The 21,869-nt window shown below is 39.6% G+C and overlaps 1 protein-coding gene across 4 annotated transcripts in view; it reads right to left on the bottom strand.

Annotated features, from left to right (window-relative positions):
• Positions 1-21,869, bottom strand: part of inpp4b (inositol polyphosphate-4-phosphatase type II B) — a 234,838-nt gene that overhangs the window by 36,795 nt on the left and 176,174 nt on the right. For all 4 annotated transcript variants that reach the window (XM_054780107.1, XM_054780106.1, XM_054780108.1 and 1 more), the window contains 2 exons: positions 18,622-18,726; positions 15,018-15,126 (listed from right to left, as the gene is read on the bottom strand). In XM_054780107.1, coding sequence (XP_054636082.1) covers positions 15,018-15,126; positions 18,622-18,726 — 214 coding nt within the window. The remainder of the gene's footprint in view (positions 1-15,017; positions 15,127-18,621; positions 18,727-21,869) is intronic.

Genomic DNA, 21,869 nt, shown 5'->3' with positions numbered 1-21,869 from the left:
CACCATGTCATTTAAGGAGAATTCACGTTTTGAGTGTATTTTCTGGGATTTCCGAGCACACTTGAATGCAGCAAATTGTACTTCCGCCTAAAGAGTTAGAAAGTGAGTGAGCTGTAGCGACGGAGTGGAAGGAGGCCAAAGCGGTTGGGTCTGCGGCGACGGAGCGGAAGGCGGCCGGGTCTGCGGCGACGGTGCGAAAGGCGGCCGGGTCCGGGTGACGTCTTGGTCTTGGCGAACGGAAGAGCTGCGGTGAGTGGCGGCTTGCTCTCGGCAGAGGGAAGAGCTACGGCGGACGAAGGCTTGCTCTCGGCCGCAGGTGAAACCAGAGCCAGAGGTGATCCAACCTCGGCCCCGAATGGAAGGTTTGCGGGCGCCGGAGGTGACCTGACCTTGCTCAGGTGAACAGTCGTCCCTGCGGCCGGCTCCGGAAGCGGCTGTGTGTCCCCAGGCTGTGCGGCTGGGGACGCACAGCTGACCATAGCCCCCCCTCAAGGGACGAATCCCAGACGTCCCCAGAAAGGTGGTAATGGGGCTAGCGGTGGCTAGCCTAGAGAGCCTCCATGAGTCCACCATGCTGCAGTGCACTGTCTCTGCGGGGGTCGTTCTTGGCTGGTTCATTCTGTCATGGCACGGTAGCGGCTGTCGAGAGTTTGACCCCCAGTATGCATAGACAAGGCGATGGCGTGCAAAAATAAAGGATCTTTAATGGTGCGTGAACAGGAACAAACAAAAGGCAACAGAGGAAAAAGGGCTCTGAGACAACAAGGTACTTGAAAATCCAGGTAAATGTACTTCTCAGGTGACAGCACCGGTGCGGAGATAAGAAACAGCAGCAACAACAGTAACGACAATGAACCAGCGCCGTACGTCTGACGACACTGGTCTTTTAACCGCCACTAATGGTAATTGGCAACAGCTGCGTGGCCACCAGGTGTGAAACGGCTGCGTCAGGAAGTATACATTGCCAAAATAACAGCGCAGGACAGGAAGCACTCGCTCCTGGCCTGGGAAACATAACAAGACCTATAGACACCAAATAACAATAGTCACCATTAAAGTCCTGCTATTCTTTGTTTACACCACATTGCTCAACTGTTATGTGCAGCCTATGGGATCACTGCAGGGACATAAGGGACAGTCGCTGCTTTAAACATAGCATGCTACCAAGCTAACTAGTTAGCCTCCAATTTGTTTATTCTGAACTTAAGAAAGTGTTTCAAACTAAGTAGCAAAGAAGGGCAAAGTAAGAAACCTTACCACTTCCACATGGAATGGGAGGAGAACTTTTTTCACTCTATCATGTTGGACATGCCATGTCTGACTCCATGCAGTGTGAAGGTAATGTAATGTCTCATCAATGTAAACTTACTGACACCTAGTGACCAGAATACTACATATAACTTGTCTTTCAATATTTTTTCACTAATAATAGTGTAATAATAGACTAATAATAGTCCAACAGCGGTCATCTATTAATTAATTAATTTTTGAGTGAGGGAGCAATGTTCGATCCGCGATGTAGCGAGGAACGATTGTTTATACAATATACAGTATATTAGCATGCATTACTGTGGATATACTATGTTACTGCATCTCTTTAACTGCATAGTTCAACCTCACACATTGATATGTATGAAAGTGTAATGATAATTTACAATTTTTATTTTATTTGTATTGTTTATTATTATTGTTCATTTTATTTTTATTCTTGTTTGTAGTATACTTTAATTTCCTGCAAATAAAGGAAATATTTTATAAATAAAATAAAATAAAAATATTTATTAGATTTTAAAAAATGGGATATATTTTCATTTTAATATATTGATTAAATTCCATATTTCATTTAATTTATTTAATATTTCATTCTATAAAAAGTAAATAAATTATACATATATATTATATATGTAATATACTGTAGCTATACAGTACATACGGTCTATGCTGTACGTAAAAAAATGTATTTTCAAACTAAAAGAAAATCCACATTAACTCAATAGCAGAGTTCATGGAAAGTTGTCGAAAGAAGTCAATTTCTTCCGCCGCTGACATTTAATAACCGTCCTGTTGACTCCTAAGTACAAATCCAATCCCATTAGGGAGCGTGTGCGACCGGCAGTAATGAATGTCGGGAGGCGTCAGCTGATGCTGAGGACGCCAGCGAGGGCGAGACGGCTTTAATTGCCTCATCAGCATTTGCCAACAATGTGAGCTCACCGCTGACTTGATGTAAGGCTTGCACATCAAGCCTCAGGTGTGTTTCATGTCCCTCTTGATGCAGCCGTAGGGTCTTAAAAACAATACAATCTGTGAGGTACACTCATGAATTCCAACCTGCCTCAAAACACTTCTGTCGGAAGTGATTAACCTCCAGGGTAGTTTGGAGACCACTGTGTTTTTTTCCTACAGCAAATTACATCCAGGTGAAGACAATCCTTAGATTAGACGTATGCTCGTCTTTTGTTGGAAGGAGCTCCCCACAGAACTTGTTATTTCCTTTTGTTTCAGGGCAGAGCCCTAAAAGCATTACTTCAAAGTCAAATTTCATCTTTTACACTTTTGTTGTTACTTGAAGCTATGTTGATATAAATTACAAGGGAGGAGGAACAAGTAATTTTTAGGAACTTCAGCTCATACTCGGATATACTTTAGAGTAGTCAGTGTGCAGCTTGTATAAGCATACTGTAGATTTACAGTCAACACGCAGACATTTTTGTTAAAATAGCTAACACAAGTGTTGCAAGACAATTGTGTCTTGCCTAAAGTCAAGCATGGTGGTGGTGGCGTCACAACAGGTGGCTGCATGAGTGCCGTCGGCACTGGGGGAGCTGCAGTTCACTGAGGGAAAACGTAAATTCCAACATGTACTGTGACATTGTGATGCAGCGCATGTTACTGTTATATGCTCTCAAGTGACAATACAATAAAACGTAAACTTGACTATACTTTAGAGTAGTCAGTGTGGAAAGCAGTATAGATTTACTATCCACTGAAAAATGAGTCAACACAGACGATATTATCTAAATAGCTGTGACTAGCAAGATAATGTTGTCTTGTCTACACTCAAGCATGGTGGTGGTAGCGTCATAGTCTGGGGCTACATGAGTGCTGCCAGCACTGGGGTAGCTGCGGTTCATAGAGTGGATACATAATATCCAACATGTACTGTGATGTTGTGAAGGAAAACGTAATGCCCTTTCCTTGGGAAAGAGTTTCCCAACATGATAAGGAGCCCAAACACACCTCCAGGATCATCGAGTGCCTTGTTGAGGAAGCTGAGGTGAAGTTGACGAAGTGGCCAAGTATGTCTCCTCCACACCTGAACCCAATTCAGCACCTGTGGGGCATGCTCGAGCGGGAAGAAGGGCGGCGGGAGAGTGCAAGGTGTCTTAACATCCACCAGCTCCACCAGCTATGTCATCAAGGAAGAGTGGAAAAGGATTCCAGTCACAACCTGTGTAGCTCTGGTCAATTCCATGCCCAAGAGGATTAAGGCACACTAAATATTCACACCAAGGACACAATTTGGTAACTATATATAATATAATCTCATAATATAATATTGTAAATCTATACTGCTATACAAACTGTAAACTGGCTACTGTAAAGTATATCCAGGATTAATTGCTGTATTGTCCCATGAGAAGACATAATAAAATGGTTAGTGAAATATGAAGGTTGTACTCACTTTTGTGAGATACTGTAAGGTATTTGCACACAACAATATTTTGAAGAGCTTTCCTGCAAGAATAAGCCCATTGTTCATCAGAATAACCCCAAACAGAGGCAATTAACGTAAGATTAGAGCACCTCAGCAAACCTCCTCTAAAGCGTATTGGGTTCCATTAAAAGTGCGAGCAATTAAAGGAGGACTGCATGTATTAAAAGGAAGATAAATGCTCACAAAGAATACTAAACACAAATATTGATTCAACTCTTTCAAAGCCTATCCTGCAAGACAAACTACTATCACTATCATTGCCAAGTTGGGCCCAATGCAAGGTTTTTTAATAGATGCTGAAAGCTCCACCTCCCCACCATCTCCAATCTCCCTCCTCCCAGCCTCCCTTCTTGGGCGCTGGAACAAAGACAAATTGCTCTTTTATTGGCCTCCTGCTAACACCTCTACTGCTCTGGTTTCTTTTCTCTGTCCATCTCCATCTGTGATGGACTAATATCACGTCGAACAGATTACAATAGGTGGTTGGAGGCCAGGGAAAGTATGGTTGTGGACAACATGAATCTTTTATTAAGCACTTTTTGATGGCTCAGAATTGTGTCAATCATTTGCAGAGCCGCTCTTCCCTACCAGAAAGAACCCCCACCCCCCAATCCCCTGATGATCCATGGAGGGCCCCATTTTGCACAGGAGGGCGCATTCTCTGCGAGCACACAAAGGATGCGCATTCCTGGGTAAGGGAGAAAGGAAAAGAAAAAGACAGGTAAATAAAATGGCAGAATTCACCCACTTACAGGTCAGTCCCTGGTGGTGTAATGGTACAGCTGCTGCCAGACGAGTGGTATCACAGCTCCAGACAGTTTTTTTCCCAAATAAAATTCTGCTTTGGGAAGTGTTGAGGAAATCATTCAGTTGACGATGCTTTTTTTCATGATGAAAACAACGAGCTAAACATGGCTCTTTGATGACTAACACGTGACGAGTCGTGTGTGTGAGTTTCCGTTGACGAGACTGGACGAACTTGTTAGTGTGTGGTCAATCAGACGTTTAAATTGCGTGACATTTCTCCCTATTGTGTGTGTAATCGTTCAGTCAAAAATTTTAACGTAGCAACGCATCCCAGCTTAGCGCTTCCCGCTTAACATGCTGGGGCCGGTGACGTGGGCAACGGGAGCACTTTTGGTGGGAAACAACACACTGATTTGTGGGTATACTTTCAATATAATCCATCAGTAAGAAACGGTGGTAAACGTGGCTGCAATCTCAAGCAGCACCTAAAGGCTCATCACACTGATATTCTTTCAAAGGTAATTTACAGCAAGTTGTGTTAATATATTATATACATAAAATGTTTTCAACAATTGGCTTGTAAAAAAAATCATAATAAGCCTAAATCTTTCCACTTAAGTCCTGGCGCAAACATAGCACTAACTTTGGGCTAAAGTTAGTTTTGTTCATTAGCTTATGTGTGTGTTACTGTTACATGAGAGCATGACAGCATAAATGTGGAGAGAAATGAAGCATTTCAGACCTGTTGCTGTTCCCCATGTGTTTAAAAGATCATTGCACTTGCCTTCTGTAATGTTAGCGTCATGTTTTGTCTTCTGGTGAATATATATAATAGCAACTGATTTATCAATTACTTACATTTACCCCAAGGATTGTAAGATAATCCAATCATTTTACACGTGTCCATGCGTTAAAATTTCCCTACAATGCGTAACCTACTGCATGCTACACTGCTCCATGCTCTTCCACTTCCTCCTTGCCGTCGAGTGTGTTTTACATGCAAAAGATCCATGCCGAGCTCTTATCAAATGCACTTCTGCCACCTTCATTCATTCATTTTCTATGCTGCTTGTCCTCACTAGGGTAGCGGGGGTATGCTGGAGCCCATCCCAGCTAACCTCGGGCGAGAGGTGGGGCACACCCCGTACTGGTCGCCAGCCAATCACAGGGCATTCACACATTCATACTGTACCTATGGACAATTTAGAGTTGCCAATTAACCTAACATGCAGATTTTTGGAATGTGGGAGGAAGCCAGAATAAACCCACGCACTCACGGGGAGAACATGTAAACTTCACACAGAGATGTCCAACAGAGATTCAAACCCAGATCTTCTGACTGTGTAGCCAACATGTTAGCCACTAGGCCACTGTGCAGCATTATCAAAAATGACTAAAACTGGACTAAAACTATCACATATAGAACTGACTAAAATTTCAATAAAACAAGAAGCATTTTCATCCAAAAGACTAAGACTAAAAATAAAATGGCTGCCAAAAACAACACTGGCTTAGGGCCTGTGATCATTTGCATTATATTATAATTTTTTCACCAATTTTAAATAAGCTGGAATTTAGACAGTTTCAATGTGCTTTTAGTAAATCTTACTGGGACCAGCTTTAATGCTAATGAGCTGTGTAAAGTGGTAGAAGTGGTACAGTTTATCCATTTTTAACTCTGCACTTGCCCAACCTAATAGATCTATATATCACACACAACAGGGGTGCCCGTTACGTCAATCGCGATCTACCGGTCGATCACGAACGTAGTGTGGGTCGCAACATGTCACCCACATCATAAACGTCACTTTGTACATGTCATTTGACATCAGTCAGCTGACATTAAGCTACACTCCTGATTCGCTGTTGCACCTTCGCGGCAAAGCAAGTGACATCCAACAGACGTCTCAAGCAACACACGGATAGGCAACTTTCCTCTTTATTATTCCGGTTAAGGATAAACTTACTCAGCGGAAATTAGATGTATTTCTAAATTACAACGTGGTGATAATTCTCATTCAGAAAAAAAAACTGTCTTGTGGGATAATAACTCACACAATAATTTAAAATGAAATTGATAATTTTGCTGGCCTCGATATATTGCCATGTGCCTGCATGTCCGTTTTTCTCGTCTCTCGCCTCCATACAAGCAGGAAGAAGCTTCACTCTGTGCAGTGGATTGTGAATTTGCCCCATAGAACAACGGCATGAACGCAGTGAGACTTCTTGTCAGTCATACAGTCTCTTTATCTCTGTGGGGAAGGTTGGGCCGCTAGAATACACCATGCAGAGGGGTGTAAACTTGTGAGGAGCAATGCAAGGTAACGTGGTATAAATTAGGAGGAAAAAAGGATGATTGCAAAGCCAACTGCCAAACAAAGAAACTATGTGGTATGTGGTGGTCATGTGAGTTGTAGTTGACCTGTGAAATACAGTTGATTCGCTTCTTCTTTTGGTCAGTTCATTCACTTTAGTCAGTATTCATATTTAACTCATCTGGCCTTATTTGAAACTCCTTTTAAGTGACATTTATGGGGGCAATATGCAAAGTAAGGACGTTTTGTACGCCTCTGGACGTTAGTTTACACTCCAGTAGCAGTGACACTTAGTGACGTCATCGCCAATGTGGCACGTCCAGGTCAAAACACATATGTAGGAATGTTCCAAATACAATCCCCTTATTTTAGCGATGCAAAAATGACTTAGGAGAGTCCGTGAGGACATCGTAAAAAATGAAATTTTGTCATATGATATCGAGTGTATTTTCATTTGTATACAGAAAAGTTAAGTCCAAATTTAAGCCTTTCAAATTCATGGATCAGAGCTTCAGGACAAGATAAAAGGTATGTAGGATAGAAATTTGCTTCAATATCTATCTGCAGATTAAATTTCATTAAAATCTGATGGTGCAAAATATGTTACTTTTGCCCTGGAATTACTGTGTACATGCAATTTTTTGGCGTGGAAACGAATACAGCGTGCTGCTGCAGCATTTATGACACTTGATTTTCTTCCCTGAACTTTTTGATCCTCAAACAAATGTAAATGGCTCCTCTGTTGACTTTTAAAAGTGAAAGAGGTATCAAATTAAAGTTAAAGTCATGTTTTAAGTTAAAGTCAACGTATGTGCGCTGCAATACTTCTGTCATTGTATTCTTGCTAGTTGCTGAACCATTTTTTCAAAAGGCAGCTCTGATCACGAGGATTATTAGCCCAAAAAAAGCCCCTGTTTCCATTGGCCAGTACAGGTGAGAAAACACCTAATTGAAGATACCATACCACATTCATTTGCTGGAATTTGCATAATGTCCCTAATTGGTTGCAAAGTACATGTTTGGATTGCATTATTTAAAGAAAATACTGTGATTAATCATGGCAAGCTACACTACCCTCTGTTCATCCTGATTTTGTATTGCATTTTTTGTACTCATTGATAATTTATTCTTAGATATGTCAGCATTTTTAATAATTGGACAAAAAACAAACACATTTACCTGCACTGTCCAGTATCCAGGTATTTATTTCACAGTTGAATTTTTGGCTAAAAAGTTACTGAATCGATTTAAAGTTACTGAATCGTTTCAGACCGTATCGTGATACGAATCGTGACAATCAAATCGTGATTAAAATTAATCGTTACACCCCTAATATATATATATATATATATATATATACACGCCTGATCAAAATCTTAAAACCAGTTGAAAAATTGCTAGAATTTGCATTTTGCACATTTGGATCTTAATGAGGTTTTAAGTAGAGCTACAATATGCAAAACAAGAAGGGGGAGTGAGACAAAAAGCACTTTGAAAAAGTAATTTATTGAAAACAACAATTAAACTGAAATAGGCTGTTTATCAGCTGATCAAAAGTTTAAGACCACAGGCTATAAAAGCCAAAATCTGCTCAAAATGTTCATTTTCTGTCAGTCATTCACACTGTCATGTGCAAAATGCAAATGTGCAAAATGCAAATTCTACCAATTTTTCAACTGGTCTTAAGATTTTGACTTATATATATATATATATATATATATATATATATATATATATATATATATATATATATATATATACATATATATATATATATATATACATATATATATATATACATATATATATATATATATATATATATATATATACATATATATATATATATATATATACATATATATATATATACATATATATATATATATATATATATATATATACATATATATATATACACACACACACACACACATATACACACAGACCCTTTCCAAAAAATTAGAATATCATGGAAAAGTTGTTTAATTTCCATAATTCCATTCAAAAAGTTAAACTTTCATAGATTATAGATTCAGGGCCCACAATTTAAACGATTTCAAGTATTTATTTGTTTATTTTTACATAATTTGGGAAACAGGAATTCAAAAAATGAGAATACTGTGATATATATCTCTCTCTCTCTCTCTCTCTCTCTCTCTCTCTCTCTCTCTCTCTCTCTCTCTATATATATCTGAAAGCTCGCTCGAACGGAGGACTGGTTCAGCTGAGCTTGGCGTACAAATGTATTCTGCTGAGCTATTCGTCCACTTTGAGAGTTTGTCTGCTCGCATTTGGCCTTGCAAGCTAGCATACTTGTCTTTGTGATGGGATTCATAGTGTCATAGTGTTTCAATGCAGCCACCGCCTCTTGACAGATGAGACAAACAGCCTTTTCTTTGCATTGAACAAAAAAAATATTGTTTGTCCACTGCAGGTTAAATACCCTGCATTCTGAATAAATGTTTCTCTTACCTACTCTTTCCTCCATTATTCCGTTTTATTTGACAGGGGTGTGTCCAGGATTTTTTTTTTTTGTTTTGAGGGAGGGGTTTGAGATGGGCATGAACAAGTCTCCATCACATGGCCAGACTGAAATAAAAATCCTAATGCATCTCTGGTATTGTTCAGGGGGCCGGACAAAATGTGGACGGCAGTTTGGGGAAAGGACGTTGATGGTAAGATTTTATTTATATTATTTTATTTATATTTATATTTTTTTGAGTATTCCTGACCACACTTTGTGATCACAACTCTAGAGGAGTGTGCTGACATCTCTTCCTTCAATTAGCCAGAGGATTGAACTCACCAAAACAAACCGATAGCCGTTACATGGCAAGCTAACTAGCTCCATGGCACTGACTGAAATTACTGAGGAAATTACCAACACTATAGACCACACAAAGTGTGCAGTTGCAGTATTTATGGATGTCACAAAAGCTTTCGATACAATTAATCACAACATCCTAATTACAAAATTAGAAAGGTACGGAATCAGAGGGTTAGTTTTGAATTGGGTCAAAAGCTATCTAGCTAACAGGAAACAATATGTAAAGCTAGGAGAATATACATCTGCAAGTTTAAATATTACGTGCGGAGTACACCAGGGGTCAATGCTGGGTCCAAAACTGCTTAACTTGTTTATTAATGATACCTGCAAAGTGCCAAAAGACTTAAAGTTAGTATTATTTGCAGATGATACTACTGCTTTTTGTTCTGGGGAAAGCACACAAGAGCTAATTAATAAAGTCACAGATGAAATGGCCATACAAAAAAGATGGTTTGATGAACATAGATTATCCTTGAACCTCAGTAAAACTAAAATAATGCAATTTGGTCGTAGCAGAAAGGACACGCACGCGCAAATACACGGTGTGGACATTGAAAGTGTGAACCAAAATACATTTTTGGGTATCATAATAGATGAAAAAATGAGGTGGAAATCTCACATTAAAAAACTACAACATAAGTTGGCGAGAAATAATTCAATACTAAATAAAGCAAAATTTGTCTTTGACCAAAAATCACTTCATACTCTTTACTGCTCTCTGGTATCACCATATCTAACTTTCTGTGTGGAGATATGGGGTAATAACTATAAAAGCAAACTTCATTTGCTAAATTAGTTAGAATAATCCATAATGCCGTATAGAGAACATATAAATCTTGTATTTCTAAAATCACAAATATGAAAATTTGCTGATTTAATAAATATTCAAACAGCTAAAATTATACATAAAGCAAACAATACCATTAACCAAAAATGTCATACAATGCTTTTCTACAAGAGATGAGAAATATGATCTCAGGGAAAAACTAAACTTAAAACACTTACACGCGAGAACAACGCTAAAAACCATTACCATTACATTACTTATCACTTTTGTATGTATTAAAAAGATCACATTCAATACAGGAAGTGAATAAATGTACTGCAACAGATGTAAAATGGATGGGGGGTAGGATTAAATAAGCTTGGCTTCTTCCTACTCCTTTTGGACATGTGGAACTGTGAATTGTACTATGTGATCTATCCATTGTAACTTGTATGCATGTTCAAATAAAATTAAACCATTACCTGTTACGAATACGCTGGAACTGTCGGAACCTTGACCCCCGCTATGCAGAGACAGAGAGGCAGCGACGTGCAAATGAGTCTTTAATTGCGCAGGAACTCCAAAACAGGAGAAGAAACAAAAGGCGACAGGGGGAAAAAGCTCTGTGAAAAATAACATGAGCGGAGGTACCAACAGGTAAGTGGACACTTTAGGTGACAGCACCGGTGAGGAGTCGAGGAACAATGGCATCAATAGCAATAGCCTTTTAACAGCCACTAATAATTGTCCGCAGCTGCGCGGCAACCAGGAGTAAAGCGGCTGCTGCTTCCTCCCAGCAGGAATTACAGCCCGCCAAAATAAGAGCGCACGACAGGAGGCGCTCACTCCTGTCCTGCGGAACGTGACATTAGCTTTACCGTTACCATTGTTGATTGATAAGCTGCTTTAACGGGCCGACAGAGAAAACTGAATCAAAATGTAAAACCGGTAAACTAAACTATAAGGTAGTGGTCCATTATAGTGTACTATAAGAGATGAAAGATACTGTATTCCATCAAAACAAACGAGTGGAAATTTAATAGAGTTCGGTTCCCAAAGATGGCAAAGTTAGTAGCCCATTTTATGCTGCCCCGTCAAGCCAGGATTGGTCTGCCCTTGTTTCCGGGTCGCTGTTTTGTGTAATGGGACTGCCAACATTCCACCTTTGAGGGTAGAATCAGAGCCAGAACAGTGACTGGACAACATCTGTGTGAATGCTGAAGTTGAACACACGATACTCATTTCTCCTGCCCTTTTGTGTTGAAAGCAATTGTCACTGTATTGTATGCGTCACGCCACGGTGCTGTGTAAAAGCTAAAGGTTTATTTCAGTATATACTGTTATAGTTCTGCTGAGGCTGTTGTGCAGAATCTCTGTGTAAAGGAGGCTACTGAGTATGGAATGAGGTTCCCAAAGCCGCTCTCTTAAATAAGTACCCTGCCATGAAATGGTTTTACTACTGGCTGACGATTTTTAAATAATCAACAGACTGCACTTTCTCCTGTGTTATTGACACCTTGTGCATTTGATTAGCGCTGAGCTACAGGCTACTTAGGAAGGGTTAAAGATTTCATTGTAGAAAAAGAATTATTTTTTATTTAAAAAAACCCACAAAACTAGACATTATAAAATTAATGAATGTTTCCTATCTTGTAGAAACGTCTTTGGGTTTTAGTTGCTGTGTAAGTGTCAGACAAAAGCCCAGCGATGTGAAATAATGAACAGTGCATAACTTAAGCACACAGGGAACTGACAGTGAATCCAATTCCCGATGAGGACCGACAATTGGCCGGGTCAAAACGTGGATAAGGTCAAGCGCAAGGCTCTCCTCGGCAGCTAGCCAGCCGAGCGGAAAATTGGAAACTTTAAGCTACAGCGAGTCATTAGCTAAGTCAAATATGAAACAAAAAAGCATTGTCTCCCGGAAGAATAGCGTCTGAAGTTTAATCTGCCATTCGGGGAAAAAATGCTTTTCACTTGAATGGATTCTTTACAATATGCTAACCTTATCAGCATTCATGCTACATTCGCAGATACCACCACAGGTCACTTGAAGGCGTCTTCCTTTTTTTTTTTATCATCACTAAAGTTCCTTTACGGCCCCCTTTTCTGCATCCATTTTATTAGCCCCTCTCCAGCCACTCACTCCTCATACTCCAAACTCCACCGCTAATTGGATCTGGCGTGGGCGGTAATGGCTTTGCAATCTACGGGGGAGCTCGGGGCAAGGAAAAAAACCCCTCACCCTTCATTTCTTCTGGCATCACTCAAGTGACCACTAGAGTGACAGATGTTGTGCATCAAACAGGTCCAGACTGCAAAGTGTGTGCAGGATGCTGCTGATCTCAGCTGCTGGGGAATCGTATCAGTAAGGCTGCCCCGGGGGACGCACTTGAGACACATTAGCTTATGATCCAGGAGCGCCACGGTTTTGATAAATAAGTCTTTGGCAAATTTTGGTTTGGGTCTTTTGTCCTTTTTCTGGATTTACTAAATGAAGACCACTTTTTTGGGGAGAAAATGTCCTTTTTCTGCTTTCAAACAGCATATCATGCACTGTCTTGACTATTTCAAGGTCATATAACATAAAACAACAAAACTAAGTGAACTCTCACATTTTGCGTGCATTTTGGGTCAAAAACATGCAACATGACATTTGTTAGTCTCACGAGTAGATGCACATACATGTCTCAAAAACCCGTGCCATAAAATCGACAGGAAGTCAGACATTTTCAGGTTATTTTCGAGAGACCCTGCAAAAAAGAATTTCTCCTAGAATAGCTGCATGTTTGCTAGCAAATTTGATCCATGAATACTACAGAGATGTCCAAAGTTATATTGGGAATCATTTGGGTTTTTGTCAGAGTTCTCAGGTAGAACAGAACTGCTTGTCCTTTTTACTGCTGTGGAGGCAAAACAGCAAGCAGCATGTCATGCACTGTCTTGAGTGTTGATTGGTCACAAGACAACCAACTCACGAGATGCTTCACGAGATTGGGTCCACAAGAACGTGACGAGACAAGATGTTAACATTAATTTTAAGAAAATTACAATGGAATAATGACTGAACAAACAGACTTTTTTATTTAACCAAGTCAAAAACAATGCAGGTGGGTTTTGAAATGTTTATTGTCCCACAAACTGACGCTCAGAGATATTACTGTCAGACCAAATAAACCACTTTTATGATAATATATTATAATAATATAATAATATAATAATATTATAATAATAATATAATAATAATATATTATCATATAATAATACAGCTCACTGTTTTTGGTTTTCTCTTGTCTTTTTGTATTTACGTCAGGGCTGTCCAGCTGTCCATTGATAGTTAGAATAAAAAAATAACATAAAAAAATATATATTTTACATATATTTAAAGACAAATCTTTGTGTTTTTATTAGTCATAGGTATCAACATTTTAGCTTTTTCTAGTTACATTATGCTTTTTTGCTCTATTTTTCCACTTTTGCTGGGCTTTTGTTTATTTCTACAATAAGCCACATTGCAAACATAGCCCCTGCGCCATACTTTGGATACCCATGCGTGTTTTGCCAGGAAGGCGAGGAGAGTGTGTCCAAGCTCCGCCTTCTTGACGCTGTTGGTCAATGGCTGGGTTTCATTGAGGAGGGGTCTTACAGCTTTCAGGCGTACATTGCAGGGCATTAAGGAGGTGGAGCTCACTCCATCTCGCCTGAATGCATGACGCAAGAAACACTTCAATGTGCACACTTCCTTACACGGAGGTCTTCTATGAATGAGGTGTGATCGCCAGCCAAATGCAATGAGCGTCGATAGAACCACTTGTTGATTTAGGGTGCAGAAAAGTCCGAACATCTGAGCGGGTGGATCTGACAAATCTTTGTGCTTAGACATCAACAAGTAGCAAACACCTGTTTAACTCTGATGGAAAAAAAGGTGTGACTAAAGCACTTAATGTGCGCTTCCAATAATGCCTCGCACCCTGCCACTTCCATATTACTGCATTATCATTCATAGTAGGCATGCCATAGTTCACAGTCTGATTGGCTTCTGGTTGCCCTGTTCTCACGATACACCTTTTCTCCAAACAAGAAATCTCATCATTTTAATCTAGCAAGATCTCGTGTCTGAAAAACACATCTCGTTCCAATATTGGACAATCACAACAAGTCCCTAGAAGCCCCCAAAAAGCCTACAAAGCTAGTTTTACATCAAAAATCAAAAACCCACACTGTCAACAGGAAGTTAGCCATTTTGGTTTGAAGCATGCGTTTTGGGGTTATTTTGAGGGATCCTTCAAAAACAAAGTGGTCCTAGACTATTTGCAGACTTGAACCATGCATACGAGACAGATGGCTGAAGTTAAATTGGGAAAGCTTAGAGTTTTCGGCATACAGTAGCGTGAGGGAGAAACATAGCTACAAAGTTTGCCTTTCCACATCAAACCACAAAACTCTAATTATCTGATTCTAGGATTCCATGATGTGGTGTAAAAGCGCACACAGTTGTGGCAAAACTGCTTTTTGTCAGAGAAAATGCAGCACTTGGACATTCCAGTGTCATCTATAAATGCCATGATGATAAGTAAGTAAACAATCAACATGCACCTTTTCCACACATTTTCCACACACTGAAAATCTTTTGGCTTTTACCTTTTCTTCTCGCTTTCATATCTGCTGAGGAGACGTTGCAGGCCGCCGCCCTTGAAGCCCTGAAAGTGTGCGGCGGGAGCTCCTACGGTGACGATGTCGTAGGATGCGTCTGCAAAGACAGACACACCGTCAAGTATGCTCTTCTTTTGAGACACTGATGGAGTGAAATGTTGAGATTGCTGAAATTGTCAAGTGGCGGCGACAAGATGCTCATGAATATGCCTGGCGGATGTTCGAGCATCTCGTCCACACCATGCAAGACAACAAATATTCCTCTTAAGTACGTTGACGACAGCGACTTCCCACACACACACGCACGCATGCACATGCACACACACACTCCCAGTCAATTTGTATCGCAGAGGTATGGCTCTATCATTAGCTGTGTGGCGGGGCTCTCACAGGCGCGTCGGTGCCACATCGAAGTGTTCAATGTCACGGCGCCTCCATTCCGTCTGCACGGGGCGGCAAAATAAACACTTCACAGATAAGACAGTGGGCCCAAAGGTGCTTTTGACAGGAGATGGGAAGGAGAAGTAGATGAGGCCGCTGATTAAATCAGAAAAACAAAGAGAAGGGGAAGGGACGTTTGTGTGTTGGGGATGAGGACGGGGGGTTGGTTGGTGTGTTATGTCATGTATGTGGTAATATTTGGTACAGCTGAACAAAATAATAACATTCTGCTGATACGAAGATGATAATTATAAAGGAAAAAGAAGTTTTCCTCCAGGATACATGAATTTTTTTAGGCATAGGCTATACCGGTAAATATTTTACATTTGTATTAATTAATGTTATATATTTATTATTTAATTAATAGAATTAGTGTTAAGCGTCTCAGTTGAAAGGTGCTAAATAATTAATATAATAATAATAATTATTATTAACGAAACAATTTTGTTTGGCGTGAAAGGTTTGTGAAGTAAAGATACAGCAACTAAATTCCAATTCAAAATTAAATCAAAATAGACCACCCTTGTTTCTTCAGCTTATTGATCCATTTTAATGCCTGATACAACTAAAGGTACATTTGTTTGGATAAATATAACAATGACAACAAAAATAGTTCATAAGGGTTACATTTTTTGGCAGTACAACGCTCAAGCTTTTCATGTAAGAACTGAAGAGATTTTGGCTATTATCATGAAAACCACGGAAGTTGCTAGATATGGATCAATATGGATCAATGACTGAAGAAACAAGGGTGGTCTAATCATTTTTTCCGTGACTGTATATACAGTATATATACATATAGATACACACACAAAAAAGAAAAACACATTTTCAGATTTACCTGAAAAAAACCTTTGTTTTTCCCATAGGGTGTCCAGTGGGATATATTGTGGCTGTCTATAATATACTATGTTACTGATCTTTTACTCTATTTTTGTCATATTTTGCATATACAGTGTTCCTCGCTACCTCGCGGTTCACCTTTTGCGGATTCACTCTTTCGCAGATTTTTTTAAAGTGCAGTTTTGCACTTATTTTTTAAGTTTATGAACGCGCATTGTCTTCTGCGTCCTTGTGGTGTATTAAAGTGATCTATCGGTGCTCTGTTGCATGTGTCTGTTATTGTATTTACTACTGCTACCAGTAGAGGGTGTTGTATACTCATGTGACAGTTGAAGACGTGTCCGGAATGTCCACTTCATCTCAGTATGTATACAGTCACAACAGTCCTGATTGGCTAAGGGAGAACCCGCCCATTGTGTCCTGCGTTCTGATTGGCTGTAGACCATTGTCAATTAATCTCCTTCATGCAGGACTGCCTGTTTCCTGTTGTATGATCACAAGTGATCATACTAGCGATCACACATGCTGAATGAAGGCGGAAGTTAGGCGGCTGTAGGGCGCCTGGAATGCTGTAAATCAGGGGTCACCAACCCGTTGATCGTGTGCTACTCGTCGATCTTTGGGACTTCGCCGGTCAATCGCGAGAATATTAGAAAAAAAATGTTATTACATCATTACCCTCCCCTCCCCGAGAATGACCACCAAGCACGCATTTTGACCACTGAACACGCCCGTACACCTTGCCGCTCTCCAAGCAAGCTCCAGCCAGGAGCCCCATCCCCAAAACCTGACCGGAGGTACTATGAGCGCACACTCCTACACCGGCTCGCCTCTTGCTCCAAGGTTGAGTGACAAGCAGAGAGAGTGTGTCAGCGTGCAGCGATGTGCCTGCTCACGCAACAGTAATTATTGCAAGTTGTGGGTCAAAATCAGCCTTTGCTACCTCAAAATTAAGGTACAAATATAACTCCATAGATGTGCACCTCCAAAAAACGCTGCTCATTACGAGTGACTATTGTAACGTAGCCCCTCTCCCCTCAACCACATTGCTTCGCTCGCCCATGACACTGAGCCAACAAGCCAAATAGATTTGTAGTTTGCTCATAGAGCCGACGCCAAAAGCTCAACTCCGCCCAAAGTGCGGCACAGGGGCCATCTGGAGACCAGGGGCTAATTTGTTACTGCAGAAACAAAATCTAATTTAAAAAACAGTATGAATGGTAAAAAAAAGGCACAAAGCAAAAATGCTGAAATGTTGACACCAACAACCTAATAACACAAAGCTTTGTATTTAAATACAAAGCTTTAAATATCTCTAACTTTTTAATTTACTTTAAAAACCTTTCTACAGAATTAATCAATAAATAAATATGTACAATTGAAATGATATATATGTATATACATTTTCTGTAGGCGTATATACATACAGTATATATTATATTATTGTGGTTATAGTTTGCACTGGTACAACAGCTGGGACAGCAGGGACAACAGCTCCACTACAAACTATAAGCACAATAACATACAGTATATAAAATATGACAAAAAATACAATAATATAACAATAACAGTACAAAAGAGTTCAACTAATCGCTCATAACACCAAGCATCATCCTCTTTGTAAAGGCAGAATTAGCGAATATTAAACACGATTAAATCCTTAACCTCTGGATGCAGCATGTATGACATCACAGCCTACACAATAGTCACTGAGAACCCCTCGTCACCCTCCAGGAAACAGCACAATACGAAAACCGGTGACTTGGCTACAACCCACTGCTCACTTCCATTAATCATCCGTGTGTCCGGGCCACGTGGCACTTTTTACCCATGTCCCCGTGGGTATTTTTTCTTTCAGATGTCCGAGTTCATTTTAATTAGTTCTCTCACTGCACAAAAAGTATGGTGAAGTGCACTTGTGCGTTTCAGGACACAATGACACAGTTGGTGCGCTAGTTTGTGTCCTCTGATGTCGACCCCAAAATATGCCCGACACTTAAGGAGAGTTTTGCTTTCTTGAAGCCATTTTTAGTAGAATATACTGTAATACAAAATGTGAGCGCCTACTGATTCTCAGGCGGTTCACCTCTGATTTCTTTGTTGAATATGTGCACACAAAGTCATACATAGTTAGGTTAGGGTGCTTGTCATCATTCAGCCTGGTGATGTCCCAAAAACCTAATGACTCAATAGAGAAGCATGTCATATGAAGCTGATATTGCAGTCGACATTAAAAGTGGACTGACATGAGGTGAAAGACAAGGTGTTCAATATTATACAGTAAGGGGAACAAAATAAGGTTTGCTACCTGTCTTTCTTGGACATGTCACCCTCATCCTCTGGGTGTGCAGGTTTATTGGGACAAACTCCAGAGATTTCTGGGCTTTGCAGCAACTTGGCTTGAAGGACGGCCCTGAAAAAACACATACCGTGTTAAGTCACATGCTCTTATTACACACAAACATGATGGTGTGTGTGTGTGTGTGTGTGTGTGTGTGTGTATGTAAGATCAGAACACACCACCTTGATGATCCGTTGGTCTTCCAAGAAGCCTCAGAAGCAATTGTTAACGTTATTGTGTTGTTGTGTGCCACTGGACGTATTTCACTTCACAACAACATTTAAATTAAAAAAAATGTGTTTTTAGTAATAAGTTACGTTGGAAGCAAGTAAATAAATAACTTAAGTAAGTTATTTAAATTAGTCTTATTTCAATAATTATATAAATGATGTAATTATATAATAATATAAATACATAGTAATATAGAATTATTATTTAATAATATAATAAATCATGATTTTACTTAATATTTATGTTTACAAAATAAAATAGCTGTATTTTATTTATTCATGTCTAATTAGACTTAAGGTTTGTGTGAATTTGTATATTTATGCCTTTTAGTCACTAAAATGTGACTCTGATGACAGCAAAAATATAAATTTAGCCCTTTACAGGTTATACAAAATTTCAATAAAAATGTTTTTATAACAATAAGTGTAATTATAATAATTACCAATACAAATGCAATATAATAATAAAATTATAAAACATATTAGTATATTGTTATTTTTGTATTATTATTTATTATTTAGTTTATTTATTCATGTCTTCTTTAACTTAACATCTGTATGTAATTATATGTTCATCTGAATGCATTTATGTCTATTAGAGTTACTAAAATATGACTAATGACAACAGAAATATGGATTTTGTATTTTTCTTTTTTTTTTCAAAAAATGGTTTATTTATCGAATAAAATAGGTGTCGTGTTTATTTATTTATTTATTATTTTTGCAAGAATGTATTTATGCCAATTTTGGTGAACGCTACCAAATATGGTTCCACTCCCAATAAATGAAGTCCATAAAGTAATATATCCCATCATTCTCAAATGTCTGTCCAGGGGACGCTGTCAGCCCCTCGTTTATTATTAAACCAGCCTTGTGGGCGTGGCTGACATATTCAATTTTGTCTTTCATTGGCCTATGAGACAGTCATGGTTGAGCCCTGTGAACTCTAGTATCCGATCAAACGTGTGTCAGGACCAGGTGAAATAATCAGAGCTATTCTTTTGAGTTGTGTTGTAGTTCTCCTGCAGGGTAGCCTCCCTGACTGGTTGCTTTTCGCTGAAAAAAACTCCGGCGGTCTGAGCCTAACTCAGCATATTTTCACACTGCCTTTTAATAAAGGCCAACATTAATGGGGGCTGGCTGAGCAAGAGCAAGCTGATGAAGCTGCTGACTCTTGGGGCTTGGATGAATTAGCCCCATCAAAGGCCATCTGTTGGCCCAGGTGTGCAGTGTGTGTGTGTGTGTGTGTGTGTGAGTGTGTGACAGCAGGGCTGAATGCCAACGCCAGCCCACATCTGGCCAACACTTTTTCTTTCAATGTTTTATGTGATTTCTTCGCTCTTTTCCATAATGCTGTGATTGACCCATGCAGCGAGCGACAGGCGAGAGTCGCGGGATGCGGTGGGGGGTGGTTTGGCTTGAGAACAAGCCAAGCGGAGAAAAAGCAGAGTTGGAAGAACAGCGTCTTGTAAGTGATGTCTGACAGATGAGGGTAGCTTTTTTTTTCTCCCTTACTCCTTCTTCTTCTTCACGCTCCTGTTGTGCTGGATGTGTGGGAGATGTGTGGAGACATGCTGTGAGAGCACACCGATCACACTGCTGCTTTAGTCATATTGACTTTATATGACACTTTCTTTCTTGTCAATTGTACTTTGTTAGCTCAACACATAAATATTAAGTGGATACACTCACATGATTCATAAACTATAATGGAAAGCTCTGCAATGGAAACACATCACAAACTGTGAAACAAAGGAGGGCACTCACACTGAGCCAGTTCTGTCGCTCATCCCTCTGTGCTCTCACTTTGCTGCACTGAGAAGGACTCCAGCATGTTTGCTTGCACCATCACTTCATGACACCGTGTTACCCTAACCTTATGTAATTAAAAAAGTATGTATTTCTATATGGCCTGCACTCACGCTGTGCTGCCCTCAATAGGAATTCAACATGTTTGTGTGTACCATCTTCGTTGACTTACTGTATGTAATCTACTTACATAACGTAGTTTGAGTCATGTATACGTCAGGTGACCGTGAAGGTACCGCTGGTTTGACTTTGTGGATTTTGTTTTGAGTCGTTCAATTTAATTCTATTATGCAAAGTGGTGGATATCATGAATAACTGGCGGGAGGAACATTACATGGACGTGTTTGTGCATGAGGACGTGCACACATAATACTCATAATACATAATACTTGTCTAAACTCACTTTGTGGAAAAAATATCGGGCTATGTATCGTATGTCGATATTCAACCTAAATATGAGTTTTGGTCCATATCGCCCAGCCCTACCCTTTCATCGCCTTTACACTCCTATTATTCTTTGTTTACACCATATTAGCTCTTACCCCTAGGTTTTGGCGTTCACAAGAATCTAATGGTGTCCCAATTCTTTTTAAATCAAGGGGTAAGGAGTAAGTATGAAGGTATGTAAGTAAGTATGAAACCAAGTGCGGTCGGGAACCAGACTTAAAACTTAGGGGTAGGAGGAGTTAATGTGGATACCACACTCCAGCGGCAGAGCAGAGACTGAAAGAAGCATATAAATGTAAGTAATTAAGCATAATTATTGATTTTCACCTTAAAGTTACTCATGTTTTATAAGATATTCAATCATTTGCTACTCTACTCTGAATTGTTGGTTGTCGCTAGTTATAAATAGCTGGCTAACACCGATATCTAACTTCACTGCAATCTGCTGCATTTCATAAATGATTAGACAACGATGAGAGAGTGACCACATTAGCCTGTTAATTGTAAGTTGGATTTTAAAATAGCTCGCTCGCCAGGGGAGTCTACATTACTGAACTGTACTGTGACGTTGGCATTTTATCACGTAAAGCAGCACGTCGTAGTGTTTTCTGTGAATTATAGGCACCCTAGTCCACCAAAAATTCTCATGGTGAGATATGTTTATTGTATTCAGCATACAGTATGGATGGTCAGGAAGTGAGCTAAATAAAAGATGTAAACAACATGGCC

Source organism: Dunckerocampus dactyliophorus, chromosome 6 (genome assembly GCF_027744805.1).
Source record: "Dunckerocampus dactyliophorus isolate RoL2022-P2 chromosome 6, RoL_Ddac_1.1, whole genome shotgun sequence".
Taxonomy (NCBI): Eukaryota; Metazoa; Chordata; class Actinopteri; order Syngnathiformes; family Syngnathidae; genus Dunckerocampus; species Dunckerocampus dactyliophorus.
Note: the sequence above shows the minus strand (reverse complement) of the source record. Positions and strands in the feature narration are given on the sequence as shown.